Source organism: Lipophrys pholis (assembly GCF_963383615.2).
Source record: "Lipophrys pholis genome assembly, chromosome: 2".
Classification (NCBI taxonomy): domain Eukaryota; kingdom Metazoa; phylum Chordata; class Actinopteri; order Blenniiformes; family Blenniidae; genus Lipophrys; species Lipophrys pholis.
The window spans coordinates 7,408,243-7,432,357 of NC_137636.1; the positions used below are offsets into that span (position 1 = coordinate 7,408,243).

General features: G+C 42.2%; 1 protein-coding gene across 1 annotated transcript; it reads left to right on the forward strand.

Moving 5' to 3' along the window:
• Positions 1-227: 227 nt before the first annotated feature.
• On the forward strand, positions 228-12,182 carry leo1 (LEO1 homolog, Paf1/RNA polymerase II complex component). Its single transcript, XM_080491169.1, has 14 exons — positions 228-330; positions 2,924-3,072; positions 3,712-4,073; positions 4,908-5,128; positions 5,421-5,525; positions 5,644-5,738; positions 6,003-6,151; positions 7,063-7,147; positions 7,272-7,366; positions 7,441-7,575; positions 9,440-9,575; positions 11,259-11,457; positions 11,539-11,636; positions 11,875-12,182. The coding sequence occupies exons 1-14, from the start codon at positions 273-275 to the stop codon at positions 11,992-11,994; spliced, it is 2,007 nt and encodes a 668-aa protein (XP_080347295.1). The 5' UTR covers positions 228-272; the 3' UTR covers positions 11,995-12,182.
• Positions 12,183-24,115: the final 11,933 nt, after the last annotated feature.

The window sequence follows — 24,115 nt, forward strand, 5'->3', positions numbered from 1 at the left end:
TTTTTTATGTTTATTTATTTACAACACCCCATAATTTAATTTAATTTAATTTAAATTATTATTATTATTCCAATAGGGTCGTCGCATCACTTGGCGCTCGGGCCCGAACGACATTTTGCTTGGTGACCAGCTGAGTCTTATGTGTGCAGCGCCCTCTGGTGTCAGACGGGAGTCACTGCATAAGCAGGACGCCTTCATGTCGACCCGGAAGTTTTCGTCTCGACGCCGGTGACACTTTCCTGCGGGTCACGCTTCCCTACAGTTTAGAAGAAATGGCGGACATGGATGAATTGTTCGGTAGTGATGGAGACAGCGACAATGAGCAGCGAGGTAACGAAGGCCTTCCCTCAAAAAATGTTATGCATTGGTGTTTTGCTTGTTTAGTGGGGCACCGTTTCCCCTAATAATCTTTTCCTTAACGCTGACAGAGAAAAGAGGTCCGTGAACGCGTCACGCCGCTGTTAATAACGTAACTAGCAATATTCTCCGTTTCCTGCAGCGATTCTCGCAGAAACGACTATTCGACTACCGAGCGCTTAATTAGTTTGTAGCTCGAGTAAGGAAACGACAGATCTGAAACACCACATGGGAGAAGTGAAGTAAAACCTTTTAGCTCATGTTGTGTTTCTGAGTCTAAAGTTGTAAATATCACTCTTTGGCCTTATTGCATCACCTGCACAGATTCACCATGAATACATTAATATGCAGAACTCTACATTTTGTTTGCAAGTTAGCATTTTTTTTAATGAGCAAAACAATACTCAACAATCGGGTTATACTCATTAAAAACTCTTCACATTTCCTGGCTTCACTAGAATTTAACAACATTCTGGCAAATTCAGTTCTTAAGGAACATTTTAGTGAATAATATATTATTAATTAGAGTCTCGTTGCAAACCTCATTTACATGATTAGTTAATTCAAAGATACAACTTTTCGTCAATGATCTGACAGTGTTTGAGACTTGAGAAACAGAAATACAGCTTTTTTTTGTCATCTATGTACTTAAAACATAGGATTAATTAAGTCATATTTTCTTTGCAATCTACTAAAACTAGCCACTTCCAGCTTACACTCTTTTTGTGTTTTTGAACAGTAAAAAGGAACCAGAAAACCCATGCACACACAGGAAAAACATGCACACTCCACATGAAAAGGCAAAAAAAACCCTACTTGACTTGAACAAATAACAGTTAACTTTCCTGATAAGTCAGAAAATAAAATGCAAATGAAATCATGCTCACTGTAAATACGGTAAGTGCATTTTTTTGCGGGCGGCGGTACAAATATTGACTCCTTTCAGGACAGTATTTAGTAGAAGCACCTTTGGCTGCAGTCTCAGCACCAAATCTGTGTGGATGTGTCTCAAACCGCCTTGCCTGCAGTTTTTCTACATTTTTCATGGCAAAGCAGCTCAAGCTCTGTCATGAATTTAGTCGGGGATCAGGTGTGAACAGCTTCTTTCATGTCCAGCCACAAATCCCCGCTGAAATTGAAATCTGCGGTTAAACTTGGCCGCTCTGGAACATTCACTGCGTTGTCTTTGATCCATTTCCGTGTAGCTTTTGCTGTACGCCTGGGGCCACTGCCATGCTGCAAAATACATCTTCTCTGAAGTAGTAGTTCTCTTGCAGACTGAGTCAGATTATCCTCTCAAGATTTGGTAATATTTTTCTACTTTCATGTTCCACACTGGGCCTTTACAAGTCATTTTGGGTTCTGTGCTGAGAAACGTTCCCAGACACATGATGCTGCCACCACCATGCTTGACAGTGGATGTTGTGTTTGTGTTGATGTGCAGTGTTGTTTATATTCACCAAACATAGAAACTGCTCTCGGGTCCCCAAAACTCTTTTAATTTCTGTCTCATCAAACCAAGGAACCTGCTTTTTATATTTTTATACCACTGTCACTTGCCACACATCAGCTGCACTCAGTCAATCGTCATTTCACTACTTGTGTGGCATCAACTATCTTGACCTCTATTGAATAAGGTCAGATTCAAGAGAGTGAATATTTGTGATAGTTTTTTTTTTAACTATATATATATATATATATATATATATATATATATAATTTGTCAGTTTGATATCAGAGACTTTTTTGTTTTCCTGTAAATTCCCAATAAAAACAAATCTGACTTGTATCGGTCATGATTTCCTGTGTATAAATAACTAATTGGGAAGACATCCACAGGTGGGCGAATAAGCATTGTGAAGGCCGATTCATACTCCATAAGAACAAGAAGAAAGTTCGGCACTCCGGGGGTCCTGCTGAACAAAAATACGTCATTTACTTTGGCCAAGAAGAACTATGGTTCAGCTGTTCCAATCATCCGAGCCGAAGAACGTCTGTGCTGCATTGCCAGTCGTTAGTGTTCCAGCCCGCTAATGACTGTATCAGTCATATTTTAATCACGTTTAGCATGTAACCTCCCTACTGTATGAGCCCCGCAGCTCGTTAACATGTCAGCGGGTTAGGTTAGGGTTTACGTGATGCGCCGGGACGCATCACTCAAAGCTGTCAGCTCCTGACCAACACCGCGGCTCGGACACAAACTTTCTCTTTTATTACTGAAACAGTTCAGAGAAATGTGTTTCTGAAAACATTAGTATGGCTTCTAAATGAGAGTATGCAGGGGCCTTCTATCACATGAAACCACTTAGTATTATTGACCTAACATTTTTCTGGCAATATAGACTGTGGCACTTGATGAAAAAGTATTATTTGAATACTTTACACAAAAGAATTGAGAAATGGTTAACGTACAATTGAATTAGAGTTTTAAAACAAATGCGCATTGCACACTAATAAGCTGTATATTTTGCCAAAATATGCTGTTAAATGTTTGTAGCCATTTGCCGCAGTGGTAAAGCAAACCGTAGGCTAGAACTAAGACCAACTTTGCTTTATTGGTTTGCAGAGTCTGGCTCCGGCTCCGCCTCCGACTCGGAGCACGAGAGACCTCGATCTGCCAGCAACGCCTCGGGCAGCGGCAGCGACAGCGAGAGGGAGCGGGACGACGATGACGAGGAAGAAGGGCAGGACACTGGAAAACCCAGCATGAATAAGGTTCGTATGTGAGTCTGTTAGTCTGACCTGCTCCGTCCTGAGGATATACATCGTATATGGCAATGTTCATTTAGCCATTAAAAATCATTACAATTCTGAATAGAATTCAGTCATAATACAATTCTAATGTGAAAAGTTGTTTTGTTCCATGTGGCAATACCTGCACAGAATTAAGATTTTTCTTACCTTTACTATTTTCTCAATACACTTTCATGCCAACATTATTTGTCTTTTCTACCTTCTGAACTGTTCCACAACATTTAAGTTTCAAACCTTTCAACTACAACGGTTGTTTTGTTTTACCATTGTGTGTACAAACGGGTGCAATCTAAAGAAGTTGTTCATTAGAGGTAAATGAAGTTGTCTGAGTCACGGCGATGATTTGAAGATCTGCCATCATTAATCTGATTTCCAGGTCATTGATCATTGTTTAAAACATTTCAACAGTGAGCTTGAATATTGGAATAAAGTGTTATCTAGTCACGATTTTCAAATAGCCAAATACGAAAGTCTGGAATAATATATATATAAAAAAAAATAAGTCAAAGGTAAACTACTTATTATTAAGGTCAGAAATGTGATAAATGCTTGAGTCGGCGCTGGAATCATATCCGTGACGTTGAACGCTGCGTGCTACAGGAGCTGTTTGGAGACGACAGTGAAGACGAGCAGCACAGTCAGCACAGTGGCAGCGACAACCAGTCCGAGCGCTCCGGGAACCATTCAGACGCCAGCATGCACTCCGACCAGGGGGACAACGATCACTCGGATGTGGAGCAGCACAGCGGGTCGGAGCGCGGATCCGAGCGCGGGTCGGAGCGCGGATCCGAGCGCGGGTCGGAGCGCGGATCGGAGCGTGGGTCGGAGCACGGCCACCGCGACGAGGACGAAGACGAGGACGACGGGGGCCACCGGTCAGAGGGGGGAAGCCCGGCGGGCAGCGGGATCTCGGGTGGTGGAAGTCCTCGTTCAGAGCGAGGCAGCCCTCGTTCAGACCGGAGGTACGATGACGGAGAACAGCTCCATCTCTGTGAAAACTTGACAAGATATGGAGGTTTTTTTTATTGATGAACAGTTTTCTTTTCTTTTCTTTTCTTTCTTTGCATCCAAAGTCACATTTGTGTAATTTATTTCTGTGTGTGTCAGTGAGTCGTTTTTGGTTGTAAAGCACGTTTAATAACAGCTAACAATTGCAAAAAAAAATTTAAGAATATGATATTAAAGCTTCAGCATTGAAATTCTGGGTAGAAATAAAATAGGACGTAATTTAAAAAATTGCCTGACATTGAAGGGAAGCTTCTTGGTTTTTTTTTTCCAAGTTGAGGCTTCACAGCCAGGAGCAACTCAATTACCCGTTTAAATATAGTAATGTGATTTATTAGTATTATTGTTACTGGGGGAGTATAAGAGGTTAGACGGAGCAGAGGAGGAGGTAACAGGATCCCGAGGAGGGAGAGAAAAACCACAACACACATTAATAGTCCACTAAAACAAACATGATGACGGGACTATAGAAAAAAACGCACTCCACTGGAAAAACAAGAAATAGCGATGAATCTAAAAAATAAAATGCATATCAACACTATTAGTTGATGACCGTTACATCAATTCTAAAATAATTTGTGAACCTCGATTAGAAAGATAATTTGCATTATACTTTACCTTTAGAGAGGAAAGTTACAGATGAACCTTTGAGATTGAAGCTGATGAACCGGTTGACATCATCTCGTTGATAAATAATTGATTTCAGTACAACATGTGTGTGTTTGTCATGTTGGAATGTTAAAGAACCAGATGTTAATGTTCTGATCCCTTCACTGTTTGCTCTGAACCAGTGTGCACAGTGATCCCGGGACTCCTCAGTCGGGATTGGCCTCCCCGCATTCAGAAGGGGAAGCGTCCGGCAGGGAGAACCAGTCGGATGACGAGAAGTGGGAGGGAGGAGGAGGAGGAGGAGCGAAGAGCGACCAGTCGGAGGACGAGGAGGAGAAACGTCATTACTCTGATGAAGAGAGGGAGAACTCTGACGACGAGGGCCCAAGAAACGGGAAATCAGGTGTCTAACGAGATTTAAGAGGCATTCGTACGGGAGCGGGATTATGAGCCCATTAATCTTTACACATTAGATTCTGTGGATTAAATGTGAGCGTTTCATCCCGAGCTGTGAGGTTTAGCTCAGAACTGTGAGGTTAATATGAGATTAAATTTCTGGATTGACTTTTCGCGCTAACATATTAAACCTTTTTCCTCCCCAGTGAAATGTGTTCATGTCATGCACCTTTGGTTTTTTTTTTTTTATCTATGTGGAACTTTTACTGATCGAGACCTGATGTGATTTTGCTCTTCAGAGTCTGCGAAGGGAAGCGACAGCGAGGACGACTTCATCGGTCGGAAACCCAAACCAAAGGCTGCTTCTGATTCCGATTCAGACAGTGACATCGGGACGAAGAAAAGTAAGAAAACACTTTTGCCTCGAATTAAAATTTATTAGGTGATAATTGTAGCTGCACCTGAAATAACATCCTTACGATGGACTGTTATTGAGCCCCTCTTTTTCTTTGTGATCCCCAGAAACGAAGGCGGCAGCAGATGACCTGTTTGGAGAGGCAGACGACATCTCCTCCGACAGCGATGCAGAGAAGCCTCCGACCCCGGGACAGCCGCTGGTATGAGTCTGTCCTCTGGCTCTCTGCCCTGTTCCCGTGCCGATCATCATCCCTCTTTAATTGCACAGATTTCCTTTTATACAAGTTCCCCAAATCTCTTTTTCTCGGAGCCTCTCGTTAAGCCTCTCTGAGCTGATCCTTATTATCATGGCTCGTTGAATCATGGAGTGTTTGTTGAAATGTTCTTTTTCTCTCTCACTCTCTCTCTCTCTCTCTCTCTCTCACTCTCTCTCTCTCTCACTCTCTCACTCTCTCACTCATCAGGATACAGAAGATGGGCTGGATGGGGAGCAGGCAGAAGAGGAACCTGCCCCTGAAACTCGTATTGAAGTAGAGATCCCGAAAGTCAGCACTGACCTGGGATCCGACCTTTATTTTGTCAAGCTGCCTAACTTCTTGTCTGTGGAGCCCAGGTCAGCATGTTGGCACCGTCACTCAAGTCAAATAACAACACATGGACTTTCTAGGCACTTTCAAAATGTGGCACAGTGGCTCCTGGCTATTGTCAATATCGCATCGATTTGAACTTTTTAATTCAGCCTAGTTCCAAATCGTGAGCTGAGTCAGTTTAGATGTTATTACTCTTGAAATAGTTTCCCCTCACAGAACCATAACTGTCAAACAATTTATGATGTCTACTCTTTACTGTATCTGACAAGACTTGTGCTCTCTTTGCCCAGAAAACATTCACAAGTCTGCCAAACATTTATAACCCAAGCTTCCCCGTCATAAACAGTATTTTATAAACACTGCCAGATATTGATAGGTGAGCTTATCCGGGGGGAAATCAGGCAGAAGCAATCACTCTTAGTACATTTAAAAAAAAAAAGAAATCAACAGACATAAAGTCTAAACAAATCCAGGCGTCCTGATCATAGTTCTAGTCATGAAAGTGTTTAAATCCATGTTTGTTATAAAAGCAAAAATTTGTCATATCCAATAACTTTGACCTGCTATATCCAATTAGAATTAGAAATAAAGGAACAGTTTTTGTGATTTAAATATTTATTTACTGTTTTAAAATGGTGCCTCGTGTTGAATTTTATAAAATGCACAAAAAGCTGAGATTTCCCAACTTTATTTTATTGGTATTATGTATATGAATAGAGATTTTTAATTTACTTTTACACATTTAAAAAAAACAAAAAACCTTAATTCCCCCTTCGGTACTCCAAAGTTCATTTAAGAAATAAACAAAAACAAAAGGAGACGGAAAAGCGTAAAAGGAGTGGGAACATCTTTAAGCTTCAAGACCAGAAAAGTCATGTTTCTTGTGGCTTACTCTAAATTTTCCTTTAATTTCCTGGTGAATGTGATTTTACAGACCCTTTGACCCTCAGTATTATGAGGATGAGTTTGAAGATGAAGAGATGTTGGATGAGGAGGGACGAACCAGGCTCAAGCTGAAGGTAAAGAGATATCTGTGTGGCCTGGAAATGACTTCAGCTGACGTTCCAGTCCCCCGGCGAATTAAATATCTGCCATGATGCTTGTCAGGACATTTGAAAAACAAACAATAACTGCTTTTGCCAGGTGGAGAATACGATCCGGTGGAGAGTGAAGCGCGACGAGGAGGGAACTGAAACCAGAGAGAGCAATGCCCGCATCGTCAAATGGTCTGACGGCAGGTGTGTGTAATGCCGGGCCGGCCGTTCTTACCGTGGTGCCTGGCATGCTTCTAAGTTTCCTATTCTCATCACAGCATGTCGCTCCACCTGGGGAACGAAGTGTTTGATGTTTACAAAGCCCCTCTCCAGGGCGACCACAACCACCTGTTCATCCGACAGGGCACGGGACTGCAGGGACAGGCTGTGTTCAAAACCAAGCTCACCTTCAGGTAATACACCGACATGCCATTGTCGGAATGGCGACAGGCCGCAATGAGTCTCACGCAGAGACACAGATTTCTACCAGGAGCACAAATCGGGCGTGGTTGGGGAGACTCTCCCCTCGGTCTGGCTCCCTGACAGTGGAATAGGCACTAAACGAGCTCCGGGCGGCCTCTAATTCCAAACAAAAACAATGGCACCCTTCATTCAGAAATGTAATTCATCCTGTAAGTCGCTGAATCACCTTGTGCACGCTGCCCAGGTTTCTCCCAGTAAGAAGTGCGTAAGCCTCTTAAAGCCTCCGAGTCCACCTCAATGTTCTGTCTGCTCAGACCACATGTGTCTCGTAGGACTCCAGCCAGACCTGCTTCAACGTCCGGCAGGTTTGCATGTTTTCACAGACCAATCAGACCACTGCCTTTTATTTTTAAATTGAATTGGAGCTGAAACGTTTAGTTTCAAGCCGAGCCAATACTGAAGCAAAACATACCAGGTAAGAACAAAAACAAAGCCAGTTTAATTATGCATGTAGTGTAGTTTGTTGTGAAAACACAACACATGCAGGCAGAGACGAGACAAAATGCTGATTTCACTAAAACCACAGTGGTACCAAAACATGAAACTGGCGCATTCAGTCGAATATTAAAGAGGATGAGGATCTTGTCTGAGTCTGTGTGTAACAACAAAACCACAACATGTTTGCTTTTGCTAAAACAAATCTGTCAAGCTACTGATTAAAAAACATATTTTGAGTATGAGGCTTTATTGTTAATAATAATAATAATAATAATAATGATGGGGAAGTTGCTTTCCTCATGTCCGTATGGAAAGACTGAAATAAAAGCTGAATGCCATGAGCACAAAAATGAAATTAACAAAGTTGGTTAGGGAAGATCAAGATATTGGAGTGTTACAACACAAATGTGGGAAAAGTAAAAAAAGATTGCGATAGACGATCTGCCATGCAGTTAATGTATTTTTTCTTCTTGTTTGTCAGAAGCAATCTACTGTGCTGATGTGATGTTTCTGTTTGTTACAGAAGAGAAAATTATCTCGATAAAGTCTGTACAAACTGCTAGTGTCGCTTCAAAATCTGACACTACAAACTGTTCCAGCTATTCGTGCTTCTCAGGCGCATATGTGCATAAGCTGATAAACTTGGCTAAGATAAGACTTTGTTCCAACTTAAATCTGACCTTCAGAAAGCATTGTGAAATTTCAGTCATGCTTTTTTTGTACAGTGGGTGGCAGTGTTGAGTCACTGTTTTGTTTTGGTGGGTTTTTTGGGGGGGGGGGGGGGGGGGGGGGGGTTAAATGGTGTAAAGCTGGACCACAGCAACCACTTCAGTCATTGTGTTATTGATTTCCGTTACTGTTGTGATCCTAACATGTATTGTAGGAATAGACAGGCTGGGTTATACCAGAGGTCTGCAACCTGCGTCTTTAGTTCCTCTGTATTTGCTCTGTACGACTTTCTGAAAATTATATGTTGAACAATTTTCATCATATTATTATCTTGTTTTATTATTATTATTAGTATTATTATATTTGCATACCTGCCTTATTTTCAAAAATACGTCTCGCTGAAATGGTTAAAAAAAGCTAAAACTGATAAACTTGCTTAAAACCAGAAAAGAAGTATTATTAGAAATGTGTTAGAAGAATTTTAATTGGTGAAAAGTGACAAAAATGATTATTTTCATGGGAACATTTTCAGACCCCTGGACTATGCCATCAAAAAAAAAAATCACAAAATTGTCCTTCGGATGTTTTTCCTCATTCTGCTGATTATCTTAAGCTGTTGTTTACTTGTTTAAACAAAAATGTTCCATATTGAACCTTTTTAACCGTGTCTCATTGCCGTCATTTTAGACCCCACTCTACAGACAGCGCCACCCACAGGAAGATGACGCTGTCGCTGGCTGACCGCTGCTCCAAGACTCAGAAAATCAGAATCCTGCCCATGGCCGGGCGCGATCCGGAGTCACAGCGCAATGAAATGATCAAGGTGCCACACAATTCACACATCTCTGTCCGTCTGTTCGCCGTTTCCCTTCCTCAGGTCTCGTCTGGGAATGCTTTTGTCACCAAAGAGATCTGAAAAGTTCACCCGAGGCATCATGCCCCCCCGTTACATAAAGACGTAACCTGACAGGCTTACATAATGAGGTCATGCGGTGGTCACAGAGGTGGAAACAGTATCAGCGGGGCTGTGTGGCTGCTTGTGGATTTACTTTCAGCCCAAACATGTGTACGTGTGTGTGAGATAGCACTGTTTATAGTGTCACCATTCCCAGTGCCCACCTGCCGCAGCACGTACCCAAAGAGGATGTGTAACTCTATAGTGGGAATGAAGACACGGCTTTGTCCCCTCGAACGCCCTCCATTATTTTCCTGTGCTCATTCTTCAGTTCAAGGTTGTTTTGAAAACACTGACACTTGAACATGTCAGCCTGATATCTTAACAATCGCCCCTGTATGTTCCTTTTTCTAGATTGTTTACGGTCACCGTCGGCAGGTTAGAGCTGACAAAGCAGCTTTTGCTTCAGAAGTCCAGCTTGTTCGAGCAAAGGATGCTCAATGTCAAAGCTTTCCATCTGCTCCTGGCCCTTAAGACCTGACGAGTACAGAATGAGAAATCTCCAATGAAATAATTGCCCTTTCTCTTTTATTTCCCCCCTCTCAACCTTGAACAGTCTGTTCCATGTAGATTGATTTCAGACTTTAATCACAGGCTGGATTTTCATTGTTGCCGCTGCCGTTTTGCATTAGTCACAAAACAATGAGTAGCATAAGAGTTTTCAAGGGGGCAGAGAAAAATAAAAGGCAGAAACAGATAGAAATAATAAAATGTCACATTGTCATCTTTATGTATTCTGAATACAGCAAAGGCAGCTCAGACAGTACATGTTTTGCATCTGACATTAAAATATATTTGAAACACATTAAAAAGCTGAAAATCAAATGTCTAATATTTTCTTTTTAGGGGAAAAACCCCCAGTTGGGTTATTGATAACTAATTATAAGAGAATATACTGTATATCTTTTTGTGTAAATTCAACCCTAAGATGCCACTGAAGAATATTTCTTTACTTCAAGACTTCCAGAGACACATCTGCATGCCAATCGTACAATCAAATCTCTTATGAAGTGACGTAACACTGACCAGAATCATGCACATTTCATCTTTTCTACTTATCGTATAATGTATTTCTTTTATTAATATATATTTTTTATGTCTTTATAAGGCTTTTCTGTATTTCTTGAATTTCTTTTTTCTTTATTTGTAAAGCACTGTGAATTGCCCTGTTTGAATGGTGAAATGGTATCTTCTGTGGGTCAAGGCTTTCTCAAACTCGTCTGTCTTTTCATTTGACCCTTAACAGACTCCACCAAATGCAAGAAAGGATCATACCTTGAAGTTGTCTGTTGTTACTTACGTGTTGATAAATTTGATAAGAACTTGAGCCACATAAACCAAGTCGTCTCATGTCAATCAGAGTTTTTCTTTTGATCAGAGATGACCCAAGTCATGAAGAACTATATTCTACCACTTCGTGCTTGTAGGTTTGTTGTGGTTTCTTCTCTACCGACAGCGGCGCCGTCTCTATTTGCCCAACAAGTCCCTGACCCGCCGTGCGAAGGGACGTACCTTGCTTGAAACACTAATCCTCTGAACCTTTGGTGACAGAAAGAAGAGGAGCGGCTGCGAGCGTCTATCCGCCGAGAGTCCCAGCAGCGGAGGATGAGAGAGAAGCAGCACCAGAGGGGCCTGAGCAGCGGCTACCTGGAGCCCGACCGCTACGATGACGAGGAGGAGGGCGACGAGGCCATCAGCCTGGCGGCCATCAAGAGCAAGTACAAGGGAGGAGGAGGAGGAGGCCTGAGAGGTGATGTCTGATTGATATTGCAGTCTGTCTCAAAGACATTTCGGACATGATAAAAAGTCTAATGAAAAACTTCCATTGCAGAGGAGCGAGCAAGGATCTACTCGTCAGACAGTGACGAAGGCTCCGATGATGATAAAGCCCAAAGGCTGATGAAGGCCAAGAAGTTGGACAGTGACGAGGTAAGTGCAGTGCTCAGGTAGAGAGACAGGGGGCAGTGTGAGACAGGACACTCTGGGGGGTTAAACAGCCAACTTTTCATATTATCCTTGAGTGAACTAATGGTTCTTCCAAATTCCCAGAAAGAAATAGAAAGAAAAAAAGTGAAAGAAAAGCAGCTGAACGTGCAGAAACACTGTACAGAAAGTGTGCTGACGTGCTCCTCGACGTGTCATCTCTCTTGTGCTCTGATTTGCACAGGAGGGCGAGGGATCAGGGAAGAGGAAGGCAGAAGACGACGACGACGACGAAGAAGAAACGTCCACCAAAAGGGCTAAAAAATATGTCATCAGCGATGAAGAAGATGACGATGATGAATAATGATTTTTTTTTTTTTTTTTTTTTAATCATTCCACTGTATTATCAGTGCTTCAGCCCACATGGCATATAAACAGCCATATTTTGTTTTGTATATTTTCCTATGAGCAGTGTGTGTGTGGGTGAGTGTGTGTGTTTGTCGTGTACAGCAGAGGTGAGAAATAAAGAGTTTGTGGACTTATGTAACCGAAGCTCCTGAACGCCCCTTTGTGTTTTTCAACATTATGAATCACATGTCTGAATCACACTGTGGTGATAATATGAAACGTACCGTTCAGCTCCGTTTTTCCAGCAAAACCACAAAAGCATTAATGGGAGCGGTGCTGCAAGGTGATGAAGCTTTTAAGGTTTAGCTTTTCTGTTAATCTCTCACCGCTGGCTGAAGTTTCACCAGCGTGCTGGATTATCTTTGAAGATTCCTGCAGTTCATGTGGACGGACCAAAATGCCCCTGAGGAAAACGAACGGATCTCAGCTGCTGCCGAAAGAAAGAATTGACAAAACCCACCTGACAGGAGAGGATGAGAGCAAAGGAATTGGGAAAGTGAGACAAAAGAGAGAGAGGATCCTCTTGGGGCTGCCAGTCGATCACCTGGAAGAGCCCGGAGAAAGGGCATAACGTTTTATATCGGCCGAAGCCTCTCTGGTGTCGCAGCTGTTTAAAGTGAAGCTGACTTTGTTTCCTCCAGCTTCACACTCTTCTGCTAAACATTAAGAACACGACAGTCCTTTGCAGCATAAATAAGACACAAAGAGGCTCAAAATCCAGCATCTTTGAACTGAACAACGTGAACTGAATGGCCTTTCTCTGATTCTCCTCTTCTGTTCACCTGAACATATCACACTGACAGAGTTCAAACAACAGCCGATTAGACTTACTAACCATCAGAGTGACTGTTGCTCGGCTGAAGGTTTTGTTGTCCTGCCCATGTGGTGAAGTGTCCAAATGGTGCGTGAACACATTACTGTGAGACTCCGTAAGTGGTCAAATGTGCTATATAAATGAATTCCACATATTGGGGGGTGATCGGCCACCATGCAATCTGTGCAGTGAGCTACTGATGATGTGAATCAGTCATGAAAACGCTTGAATTTGAAAAAAATTATATCAAAGTCACCAAATTGGCTACCCAGTACCAATTTCACTGTGCAGTGGTTAATGGTCTCAACACACAAGGAGATTAAAATTTATATTAAAATAGGGGTCTTTGGGTGGAGTTTGCATGTTTGTTTTCTTGTGCCGACGAGGGTTTTGTCCATCAAATATGCATCAATATTATTTACATTTTGGCCTGAATTTACATTAATCTCTCTAAAAATTAAGCTAAAATAGATTTACATTATAAAGGTCAATTCAGCTGCTCCCCTTTACAAATGTAAACCGCAACATGTTATTTTCACTTATACTGTAGACTTGGCTAGTTTTTACCAGGATTCAAATCTGGTCCCCCGTACTCCAGGTCAGGACTCGACCTGATGCACCATAATTATTTAAATAATCTGTTGTTACTTTATTAGTGTTTATTCCAAAGACACGCTTGTTGGGCTAATTGATGAGTCTATTCACCTGAGACAGTTTGGTTTTTCATAATTAATATCTGCCCAATGCCAGCTGAGATAGGCGCCAGCTTCCTGTTGCCTTGACCTGGATTAAGCAATTGTTGCATATGATAAACAGTACCCAATATTTGAGCGAGGACCCAAATTGAACATTTTTGATTATTTGGACATTCATAATTCCCTTCATGAAGCAGCAGAAGGAGCTTCAAATGTCTTCAGTTAGGTGTGCAGTGCTCCAGCCGGTTGAAGCCAAATGTGTTGGGGTGAGGTATTGTGTCCTGATCCCCTCTGAGCCGTACAGTCAGAGGAGAATGGAGGCAACAACAGGCCTGGTTACTGATTCCAGTTCATCAGCCAGAATGACGCACAGCGTCACACTCAGAAGCATTTCGCCGGGTTCCCAGAGACAGATAACAACCCTCCAAATACGACCTCTCCCCTCCCCAGTCCTGTCCAGACAGAACTGGCTGAAGCCACCTAGAAAACAAAACTGGTAAAACACTAAGTGATTAAGTAAGAACAGTTACATAAAAAGGCTGCATTCCCTTTCCTGACAACGACCTCTCTGTGCTGCGAACACATGCATTGTTTGGAACGTGGCTGAAGACGGTATAAGAAGAAAGACGTCTGGAGTGTTGTTCAGGCTCGTGGAGGACGGGGGTTCCGAAAGGTTCCGTCAGGACAGCTGTGTTTTGGAGAAGAGTGTCAGAATCGGTGCACAACCCCCTTGTTTTGTTTATTTTTTATTTTTTATTTTTTTAAACCAAAGTTGCTCTTTCTTATGTGACGAGAGCGTTTTTTCCTGCAGACGGGATGCCCCCGACAGCGTCTTCATCAGACTGTCCAAACAGGCCTGTGTGTGCAGATGCTCCGTATTTAGACGGCAGACAGCAGAACCCGAACTGCTCGGTACAGAACATGCTAATCTATGTATAGTACATACAATGAATGATTAATGCAGCTTGATGCAAATGCTGTGAGTCTTTGTTACCTTTCGAGAGGAGGTGTTGTCAGCTGTGGTGTGCTGCGTTATCTCAGACTGCAGTAGGTTATGTAAACCCAATTCAACACAGTCAGGAGAGGAGATCGGAGGGAAGAGGGGGGCGGCACTGCTACAGTCAGCACTGGCTGAAGGGTGGATGAGACTGAGGGGAGGGCTGCAGCATTTTACCCTCTTTTTGGGTTTCTCATCCTTCCACCTTCTCTCTTTATTCTGCCTGTATGTTTTTTTGTTTTTTTTAATTGGCACCCCACCTTCCATCCTGAAAGTGTACTGTATATCATAATATTGTCTGAAGAAATACACAACAGAGAAGGAATAGTATGTTTGATTTATTTTTTTGGCTGGCACACACACACTGAACTGAGGCTCCATCAGAGGGAGGAGCTCCAATTGTAGTTCAGGAGTAAATTGGTCATCCATCTGCCAATAATTGCCAATCGAAGAACATGACTGTTATAGCACTGTATTAATACAGGATAGGGGGACTTTTCTGTGTTGGTCAAGTGTTCCACACATAAGAAGGAACAGTTTTTGACCACTGAGCGAGTTTTGGATATTGATAAAGGAGCAAAGTGTTTAGTGTAAATTTGGACTTAAGACCTTCAATCATCCAACACACTAACAGGCAGCATGTCAACGACCTAATCCTGGTGTAACATCTCAGTGGCTTAAAGCAGTGGCTTGGCCTCGGCATATGTTGATAATCAGTTCTTTCTGTGCAAAAATAAAAGGTAAACACATGAGAATACTCAGGGCAGAGCTGTGGAGTAATGGTCAGCACCCTCCTGGTCTGAGTCCCATACTGAGAGCCTTTCTCTGTGTGTTTTCCGTGTGAGTGCATTTCTCCAGGTGCTCCAGCTTGAATTTGAGGTTAAATTGATGCAAATTCAGTGATGTAGATCTGATGAACCAAAAAAAAAAATTTATTTAAAAAATGCCCAGAAAGTAAAACGCCAGACATTTCAGAATATGCATTGTGTAACGACTGGTTCTAATAGCCTGTTGAATTCAATCCATCTTAAGAAGTGTTCCCTTTTACAGGGGTCGTCACAGCAGGTCACTGCAGTGACTTGGTAAGGGTACATTTACTCTACTGTATGTTCACGGCAGCCCCGTTTACCCGAAACGTAGTGCGCCTTGAGATTTTGGGGAATTCTGAAGAAGGCGTGGCGCGTTATTCACGTTCTGTCAAGGTTTTCTACGGATGAAATGTGGACGTCGAGGCCATTTTGAAGCAAGTTTATGCCCCAAAGCTTCACCAAAAGTGAATGTAATCATTGTCTCCTGAGATTTTTGCTGGGTGCATACATACCTCTTGATTTCTTTTTCGGCGGCAGAGCTTGTAGAAGGTGTTCTGCCGTTGATTGCTCAGACTTGAATGAAAATCCCCTCCGGGCCCGGCTTCCTCCCAGACCGTGCGCGCCGTGGCAGACCGGATCCACAAACCGTCACACGCCGGGACACGCCGCGATTGAACGTGGTGAAACGGCTACCATACACCGTAACGACACCGTAACGACACCGTAACGACACCGTGAGAACCGTGACGAAGCGCGGCGCGACGTGATAAAACGCGAAACAACCGTGAAACAACTGCGATAGAACGAGCTTTAAACGTCACTTCCTGTAAGCCTCCCGTCCCACGACGGACCGCCTCCAAGTTCTATTACGGCCAGTTACGTGCTGTCACGCTGTGACGTTCATCCCGCTTGGTGAGTTTCTCATCCGCGCCGTGGCAAACTTTTTGACAGTTTAAAAATCTGGCGCGGCAGCCGCGGCAACCACGACCTGTCACGTCCCGTCCCCCTGCGTTGTCCCACGTCCATCCCGTTTTGTTGACGGTGGTCATGAACCGGATATCGTGTAAACGTACCTTAAGTTTTTACACTAGATGCTGCTAAACCAACATAGGTTTTTCACCAACTCAATACTTTAAATGAAAATAAATAGTAATCATGAGTTGTTGTTTTTTTATTTGTTTGCTTTTTTTTTTTTTTTTTTTTCTAGAAATCATGAAGCCTTTATCCATGCCTGGGATCATGTATTTTCACCTGACCGTATACATTTTGTACATGACCTGAAGAACAGTCTAACGCTGTCTACCCTGATTGTATTTCGCAGCTCGGTGCCCTTTACCCCATCTCAGTGTGTCCCATTCCCCTGCTGGTGCTTATATAAGAGGCTAATAAATAAAGTAGAAACACAATACTCTACTCTCACAACAGGACCCTCAAACACTCGCACATGACACTGTTCCAAAGACTGCGGTGAGGGGCTCAGCGGGAACATTTTCCCTTTCACACGAGCAGGTGGGTATTATCTGCACACACGTACACACAACTGTAACACTCCAGTGTCATCCTTTTTTTTCTTTTTCTCTCTCTCTCTCTCACTCTGTTCTGACCTTAACAATTTAGGTCAGGCTGTTCTGCTGAAGGAACGGTGCTTAATCTGTAAACAACTCGTTACCTTCAACTATGAGCTGCTCTGTGTTGATTACATTTGGGATTTATCAAAAAGAAAAGAAAAACAAAACAGGGGAAAGACAAAGGTGACCCTTTGTGTTACATATTCTCCAGAAACCAGATCAATCTTGAACGACCAGAAACACAAATAATAGTCTGTCTCCCTAAAAACACTGTTAATAACTCTTGGTACAAAGCCCCAGTCTGGGAATCTGGGAATAGTTGGAACGGCAGGGTTGGTGCCAAAATCACATCCATCCTCTACACCCCTTCATGTGATTTATTGTGCAAAGGCAGCATGCACCCTGGCCATCTCGCCAGTATCTCAGAGCAAACAGTCACACCCATACATTCATGCCTACGGCCAATCCTGAATCACTATTTCATCTCAGATTCATGCTTTTAAAAAAAACCTAAAATAACTGGTTGTTCAGCAGGCCGCCTGTTCAACCATTAAGATTTCAACAACAATCCCTGCATAACAGTCAATCACAACGGTTGAAAGATCGATTTCACTTGAGGAATGCACACAGATGTAGTGAAATCTCAACACGTTTGTTGAAATTTGAGGATTTTCAGTTTTTCTATATTACTTTTTCAAAACGGTATCACAACAGCCGCAGTAAACTCTGATTAGATTAGGATTAAGAAAACAAAGCAATGCAGTCTGAATGCTCTTGCAGACTTTTCAAACTGGTTTATCTATCTACGTACCTATGCTTCAAATACAAACAAACCAATACAACTCATCAGCAGGAGCCGAAACTCACAGATACAATTTTCTCAAACAACACAATACAAAACAGAACAAAAAAAGCTTGAAAGTCTTTTAACACATTCAACTAAAACTGAGGCCGCTTGCACGCTCATACATCAAACAGAGCAAGTTATTTTCCAACCAGTTATGAGGCATCCTGTAATAGGAGACATCTGATAACACAACCAAGAGACGATGGTGTCACATTTATTGACCCAGGTGTTTCGCCTGCATCCTAGTGAACAGCTTCATATACAGGATAATATGGGACATTAGATTGGGCATGACAGTGACCTCGAATGTCGCAGCGGTGCAGCACTCTTGACTCACTGGGATAATATTCTCAATTCAAGAATTCTGTTTAAACCAATTAGGGGTCTTAAAGCACAACAGTAACTTTTAAAGTGATAGTTGACCTTTAACATTTGTGTTTCACTGAGTCCTGATCGAAGGGTGCATATGTCTTCTTCACGGGGTGAAGAGGCGGTGACAGAGAGAAGGAGTTGTGGAGGACGAGAGGACGGGAGAAAGTTGCTGAGGTCAGGTGTGGGCCGAAGCTTCACCCAATCTCCCCGGCCTACGGTATTTCAGAGCCCGCTGCGACTCACCGCACAGTACACTCTGCTTCTGACCTCTTGTTATCTAACCAGCAAACTCTGTCTCTCTCTCTTTTGCCTCTTGACTCATCGACTGTGCTCACTCTGTCCCACCACTGCAGTTAGATAAGCCAGAGCATGTAGGGGAGGATAATAGATGACTAATGAATTATCTCTGCATTCGTCGGGTTGCGTGATCAGTTTAGTTTATTAGCTCCTGGATTGGATGGAAACCGGCTTTACTTCCGTTCATAGACAGATTAATGTTTTTATTAACTTTCTTTTTTTCCGCTTTGACCTAGTGCCCCACTACTTCTCATAACAGTCATGATGCGGATTAATGAAGTGTAAGGCAGCACAGTAAAAAAGGCAGAAATAGTTACTTTCTTCACTATAATGATAATTATTCCAGTAAGCATTAGGTAGCTTGTTTTTTTTTTTTACGTTGCAGTGACCTGATGAACTCAGTCATGTGGCACAAATTTGCAGCCGGAAAGTATCAAAGCAAAAACCACACGACACTATGGGTGTAATTTAAAACTCTCCGGGACATTTTTATTCAAATGTCTGCTTTGAGTTGCTCATAATTGGATGTCTGGTATTTTTTGCGTTCTTTTCTTTTCTTTTCTTTTCTTTTCTTTTCTTTTCTTTTCTTTTCTGGACTGCAGTTATGAAATCACCCTGCTGTAAAATGTCTGCGGCATAGGGAGAAAAGCTGATTCCCGCCGAAGCAAAACCCTTTTCCCTGCTCACAACAAGCTGTTCAGAGAGGGAATTATAACAGTGTTGTAATAATCCAAAGTGTGTATATGTACCTTATACTTATTCCCAGTCTCTTAAACATTTGATTTGTGCTAATTACCTGTTACTCCACTTTCCCTCTTTCTCTTCCCTCTTATCAGTGGCAGTAATGCAAAGTCAGTCATGAAGATTTAAAAAAAAAAAAGACCCAGATAGATTCTTTGCAAATTACCACAGTGTGTTTGCACCGTGAAGGCACTGTTGTCTTTACTGGAATTGTGAACACCATCATCAACGCCTTAAGCTGCTGGTTATGCAACTGCTTATACTGTAGAAAAGCAAGGAAAGCAGAATGCGGCAGCTTCCGTCATGCTGGGAATGTACAGCGACATGTCTCTCTGCACACCCATATCACCCCGGGGGACTAACTGGAGCTCTGTCAGCCATTTGTTCCTGTCATGACTCCCTAACGTCTCTGTGCTCCTCTTTTCGGTCTCTTATTACTTCATCCTCCATGAATTTTCTGGGAACTTTCATCCGCCTTCTTATCGAACCCAGCCCAACTGCTGTTTGAAAAGGTAAATAAAGTGGCGGGGACAGCAGTGATCTGAGCCATGTGTGCCAAATGGACTTATCCACTTGTCCATCCGCCCTTTTTTCCACGACTGCAAATCATTATCACCATGGATACTTCCACAAATAGAGCATCAGTTGAATAAGAACGGCCAGTGCATTAGGGAGAGGCCAAACATGCACTCACACACTCTTCATACCTGGAGTGGACGGGAACAATTGTCTCGCCAACTGGGCCGCCTCACTTCAGGGCCCCTCCGATGTTCCAATATTTGGTCTGACCCACTTTTAGTCTCCTTACATCGCAGTTGAGTGTGGAAACGGACAAGAAACAAATAGAGGATTGAATCATGCGTCTCAACTGGGTCGAGAGTGAAGTGGAATTTGAAATCTTTAATATCAGATCGTCATTTCTTAGTGTCACGATGATGGAGCTGAAAACAAACAAAAAAGTTTGTTTGATTCAATTCTACATGCAAATCGATCCAGTGTGCTCAAGAATAACTGCCGGTGTAAAGATAGCTTCATATGTAATTATCCTAATTAGAGTTGAGCCAAGTTTGTTCCATAACTGCAGGCAGCTGACCTGTGGATGGCTGCAGGGAGTGAAACCTCTGGTACAGCTTTAATCATTTAAGCGGATTGATCTGTGAGGTTACATACCTTTGCGTGGGGATTTTCTCTTTCAACATCATATTAACAGTCATGCCTCAGCACATTCAGATATGAACCCGCAAACACACCGGAGAACAAAATCTGTCAAGGGATATAAAGAAGTCAGAAATCCGTCTCCAGAGTGGCAAAAGGAGGTAGGAAGGAAAATGTCCTAATGTAAACACAGAATGGGGTTTTAAATCACCTTGACAAAAACTGCTGCCAATGTATTTGACATTAGATCAAATCAGTCCGCAGCCATGACAAAAGATTACCATGGTACTCTTTGAAAAGTAAACTTACACAAGAAAACCACAACAGGGACATATGAGAGAATGTACAATTAGAATGGATTCACGAGTAACTGCTTGGTGGGAAAGATCCCATTTCCCAGTGGGAAAAATGTATTCAAACATGATCAAACTGGGAGCTACAGAAAACACATCTGATGTCACACAACATAGGGACAGTCTCAGTGAATGTTAAAATATAAACTTACCTAATGCACATATGAAGTATTTTTATCATCTTATTTTTGCTTATCCTCATAAACTAGAACACTTCCTCCCTCACAATTTTAGTTAAAGGCGACTCACCCTCTGTAACTATGAGGCTTTATGGCAACGGTCATAAGCAACAAATAAACAAAAACAAAGCAACAACTATGAAGTACAGTGTACGAGTTTAAATGCAGTGTGGATCAAACTGAACCTCCTGAGTTTTATGTATCATATTTTTGATGAAAAGCTTGAATTGGAAATTAAGCGGCATTCCTGGTAGTAATGCTGTTTATTATTGTCATGCGAATGTTGTAAATGAGATCACTCTGTTAATTATCCCAGTTCCTTTCTGCAATAAAGCAACATGAGATTAATTTTTTGATAAGAATGATTGTGGAAGAGAGAAAAAAAACCCACATAAGTAGATGTTTGAATCTTATGACTGAAACTTGACTTGTTAAAGATCAACACTATGTATGGGTGCATGCCATTTATTTGGTAACATGTTGCCTATTATTGGAAAAATATATCAAGTTTTCTCATAGTTTCTTCCTTTTTGAACATAGATTTTCAAAGATTATGAAACTTTATCCTGAAACAAAGATCAAGTGGTCAAGCTTTTTGCTCAACATGCACAACAGTTCAAACTGTTTTTTTACACCACTGACTTTTTTTTTTTTTGGAGTACCCCGAGTACGTGACCCCATCACTCTAAAGGGGATGTTTGAGTGAGTGACTGGATTAACAAATGCCAGCAGGCTCTGTTGCATGCTGGGAGGTCTTGCCTCCGTCTTAATGGGGAATCTCCATGGCGAGCCGAATGGTGACGAGCAGCACATTTTGTTGAGGACTCAGATTCCTCCCAGAGTTGAAGTCTTCCGCTCACTCAGCTAAACCCACTGAACCCAAACTGCACCTTGTACTTCATTTATTGCTCAATTATTCCTCTAAGAGGCAGTTTTTTTGTTGTTTTTTTTCTGTTCATTTACAGCTTCTCAGAGTGTGAGTTAAAAAAAAGTACATTGGACTCTGCAGCACTGTTCTGGGAAGAATCAATGGAGACGTCAGATGTCCCGTACACTGCTTTGACTTCCTCGACATCTACTGGCTCCGTTCATGATGATGCAGATATCCTGACGTGATGCAGGCTACCTCCCCTGATCTACACTGAGAGCATCGCACACATGGAAAGTAGTTAAAAATAGGCAGTACTATATAGGTGGTTCTGATTCTTAGAATGGATGTTATGAAAAACTCTGTCACATGTGTACACATGCAGGGATGATTCTCTTTACTTTCTATGTTTTCTCTTTTTTTTTAGAAGCATCATTTTGATCACGTTGGTCAAGTTTTCAATTCACTGACAGTCACCCACTAAACTCCTTTCCCCACTCCTGCTTTTCTTGGCTGGCAACCAGATTAATCAGACAGACTGCATTCTTGTTGGCCCTGACATGTCTCCCTGGGGAAAACCCAGTCTCCCCCTCTACAACAAGCCCTCTCATTAGTTTCTCCAGGTCTTTCTCTCTTTGCCCCCCCCACACCCCCCTGTTGTCTGGATTGCTTTTGTGTCAATCAGTCTGACAGACGTCGGGGTGATTGTGCTTTACTTTATTCCTCAGAATAACTCGTCTCCTCCGGTTCTCATGGTATGTAGGTTAAAGGTCCTCGTGCACTGAGCCTGCAAGTGGAGGAAAGTCATGCAGCAGCGAGTCGTGGAGTCGATGGGTTGAATACTTGTGACAGAAAAGAGGACAAAGGTGCCTGCTGTATCAGCACTCACAGGACAGGAAGAACTGAGTTTCACAGATTTGCATTTCCCTGAAACAATCATTGAAATTGAATTATCAGATCGCAATATTTCACAGATGATGAACTACACACTGAAAAATGTTTGTGTTTGTAAGATTTTTTTTTCTTTTAATGTTGTAGCAGTACCTCATTTGTGAAGAACACACATTTGTGGGATGAGCAGCAGAGCTACGTGTGTGTGTGGACTGCGTCCATGAAAAGTTTGTCAAATCTGCCCCGAAAACAGCATCTCTTTGTTTATTGACTCCTTTTTTTTGATTGGATTGGCTGTTTGACGTCAATGAGACTTAATTGCGACTTGATCATTTACCAAACAGGAAGTAGTGTGTGAAGGAACCACATACAGCCATGGCAACCTGGCACCTCATGGTGATCACCACCCTTTTTTTTTTTTTTAACCGCTGCCACTTTTATATTTGTGGTTGTGTGAAAAATATCAGCTTCACACATTTAACAAATAGGTACTGCGCTCAACGGCATGATAGTAGCTGTTGGCAGTTCATATTGTATAAGTCATCAAACAGAGAATTGCATCAATTAAAACAGTAATAACTCTGTTGAAAATTGCTGACGTCATCATGAGGGTTGAAAGGAAAAGTTCAAAGGACTTAAGCAAGTGTGCGTGCGACACGCTAGAAAATAAAATCTTTTTACTGCAGGGCAATACAGGTTGAAATAAAGAGAGAGGTTTATCTACTCCAGAATCTGATCCAGTTTAAGCAGAGAGCTTTAAAGATGTTTGCGTCAGGTGGTGTGTTACTGTAGAGGTCACCGTGATCGTATCTGTTGTAAATAAATAAATCCAATAATCAAAGCAGCACTATCTCTACTTTAAAAAAACGGGGCTATGCTAAAGTTTGGTTTGAAGTTTCAGCGAGGACAACATGATGTATATGTATTTTTTATTTACCCACTTTAGCCGTTCATTCTACAACGATCTACACTAAATGTGATTCTGTGAGGTTTAACACTTGAACACGGGTTTTTATCACACATTAAATGACTAAAAGAGCATTTTCACTGGAACTTGAGTATTTCTTTAAGTTCAAAAAAATGGGTTAAAATGTTTCTCATGTAGAACGTAAATCTCAAAGAGTTAGCTTTATCTTACTCTACACTTGGAAGAAGGTGTAGAGGATTTGGGATGTGAAATGTGCTATCTCCTTTGAAGTGTTGATTTTTGCTGAATACCTGACTACTGAAGCCACCATGGGGACGATGAATGAGCTCGGCTCTGTTGGTTGAGTCTGTATACTTGAAAACGATGTTTCTGAAGCCACATCTGTAAAGGTCAGTGTGGAGGCATGTGAAGAGAATCCACACAGCTCAGCCCGCCATGCGTGCAGCACGTTTCGCTATAAATGAGTAACGTGTGGGAGAGATGGGAGTTCTGCTCGGCTGCACATTCAGTCTGATGGCCAGAGAGGATGCTGAAGGCTTTGAAGCTGACAGGCCGCCGCAGCC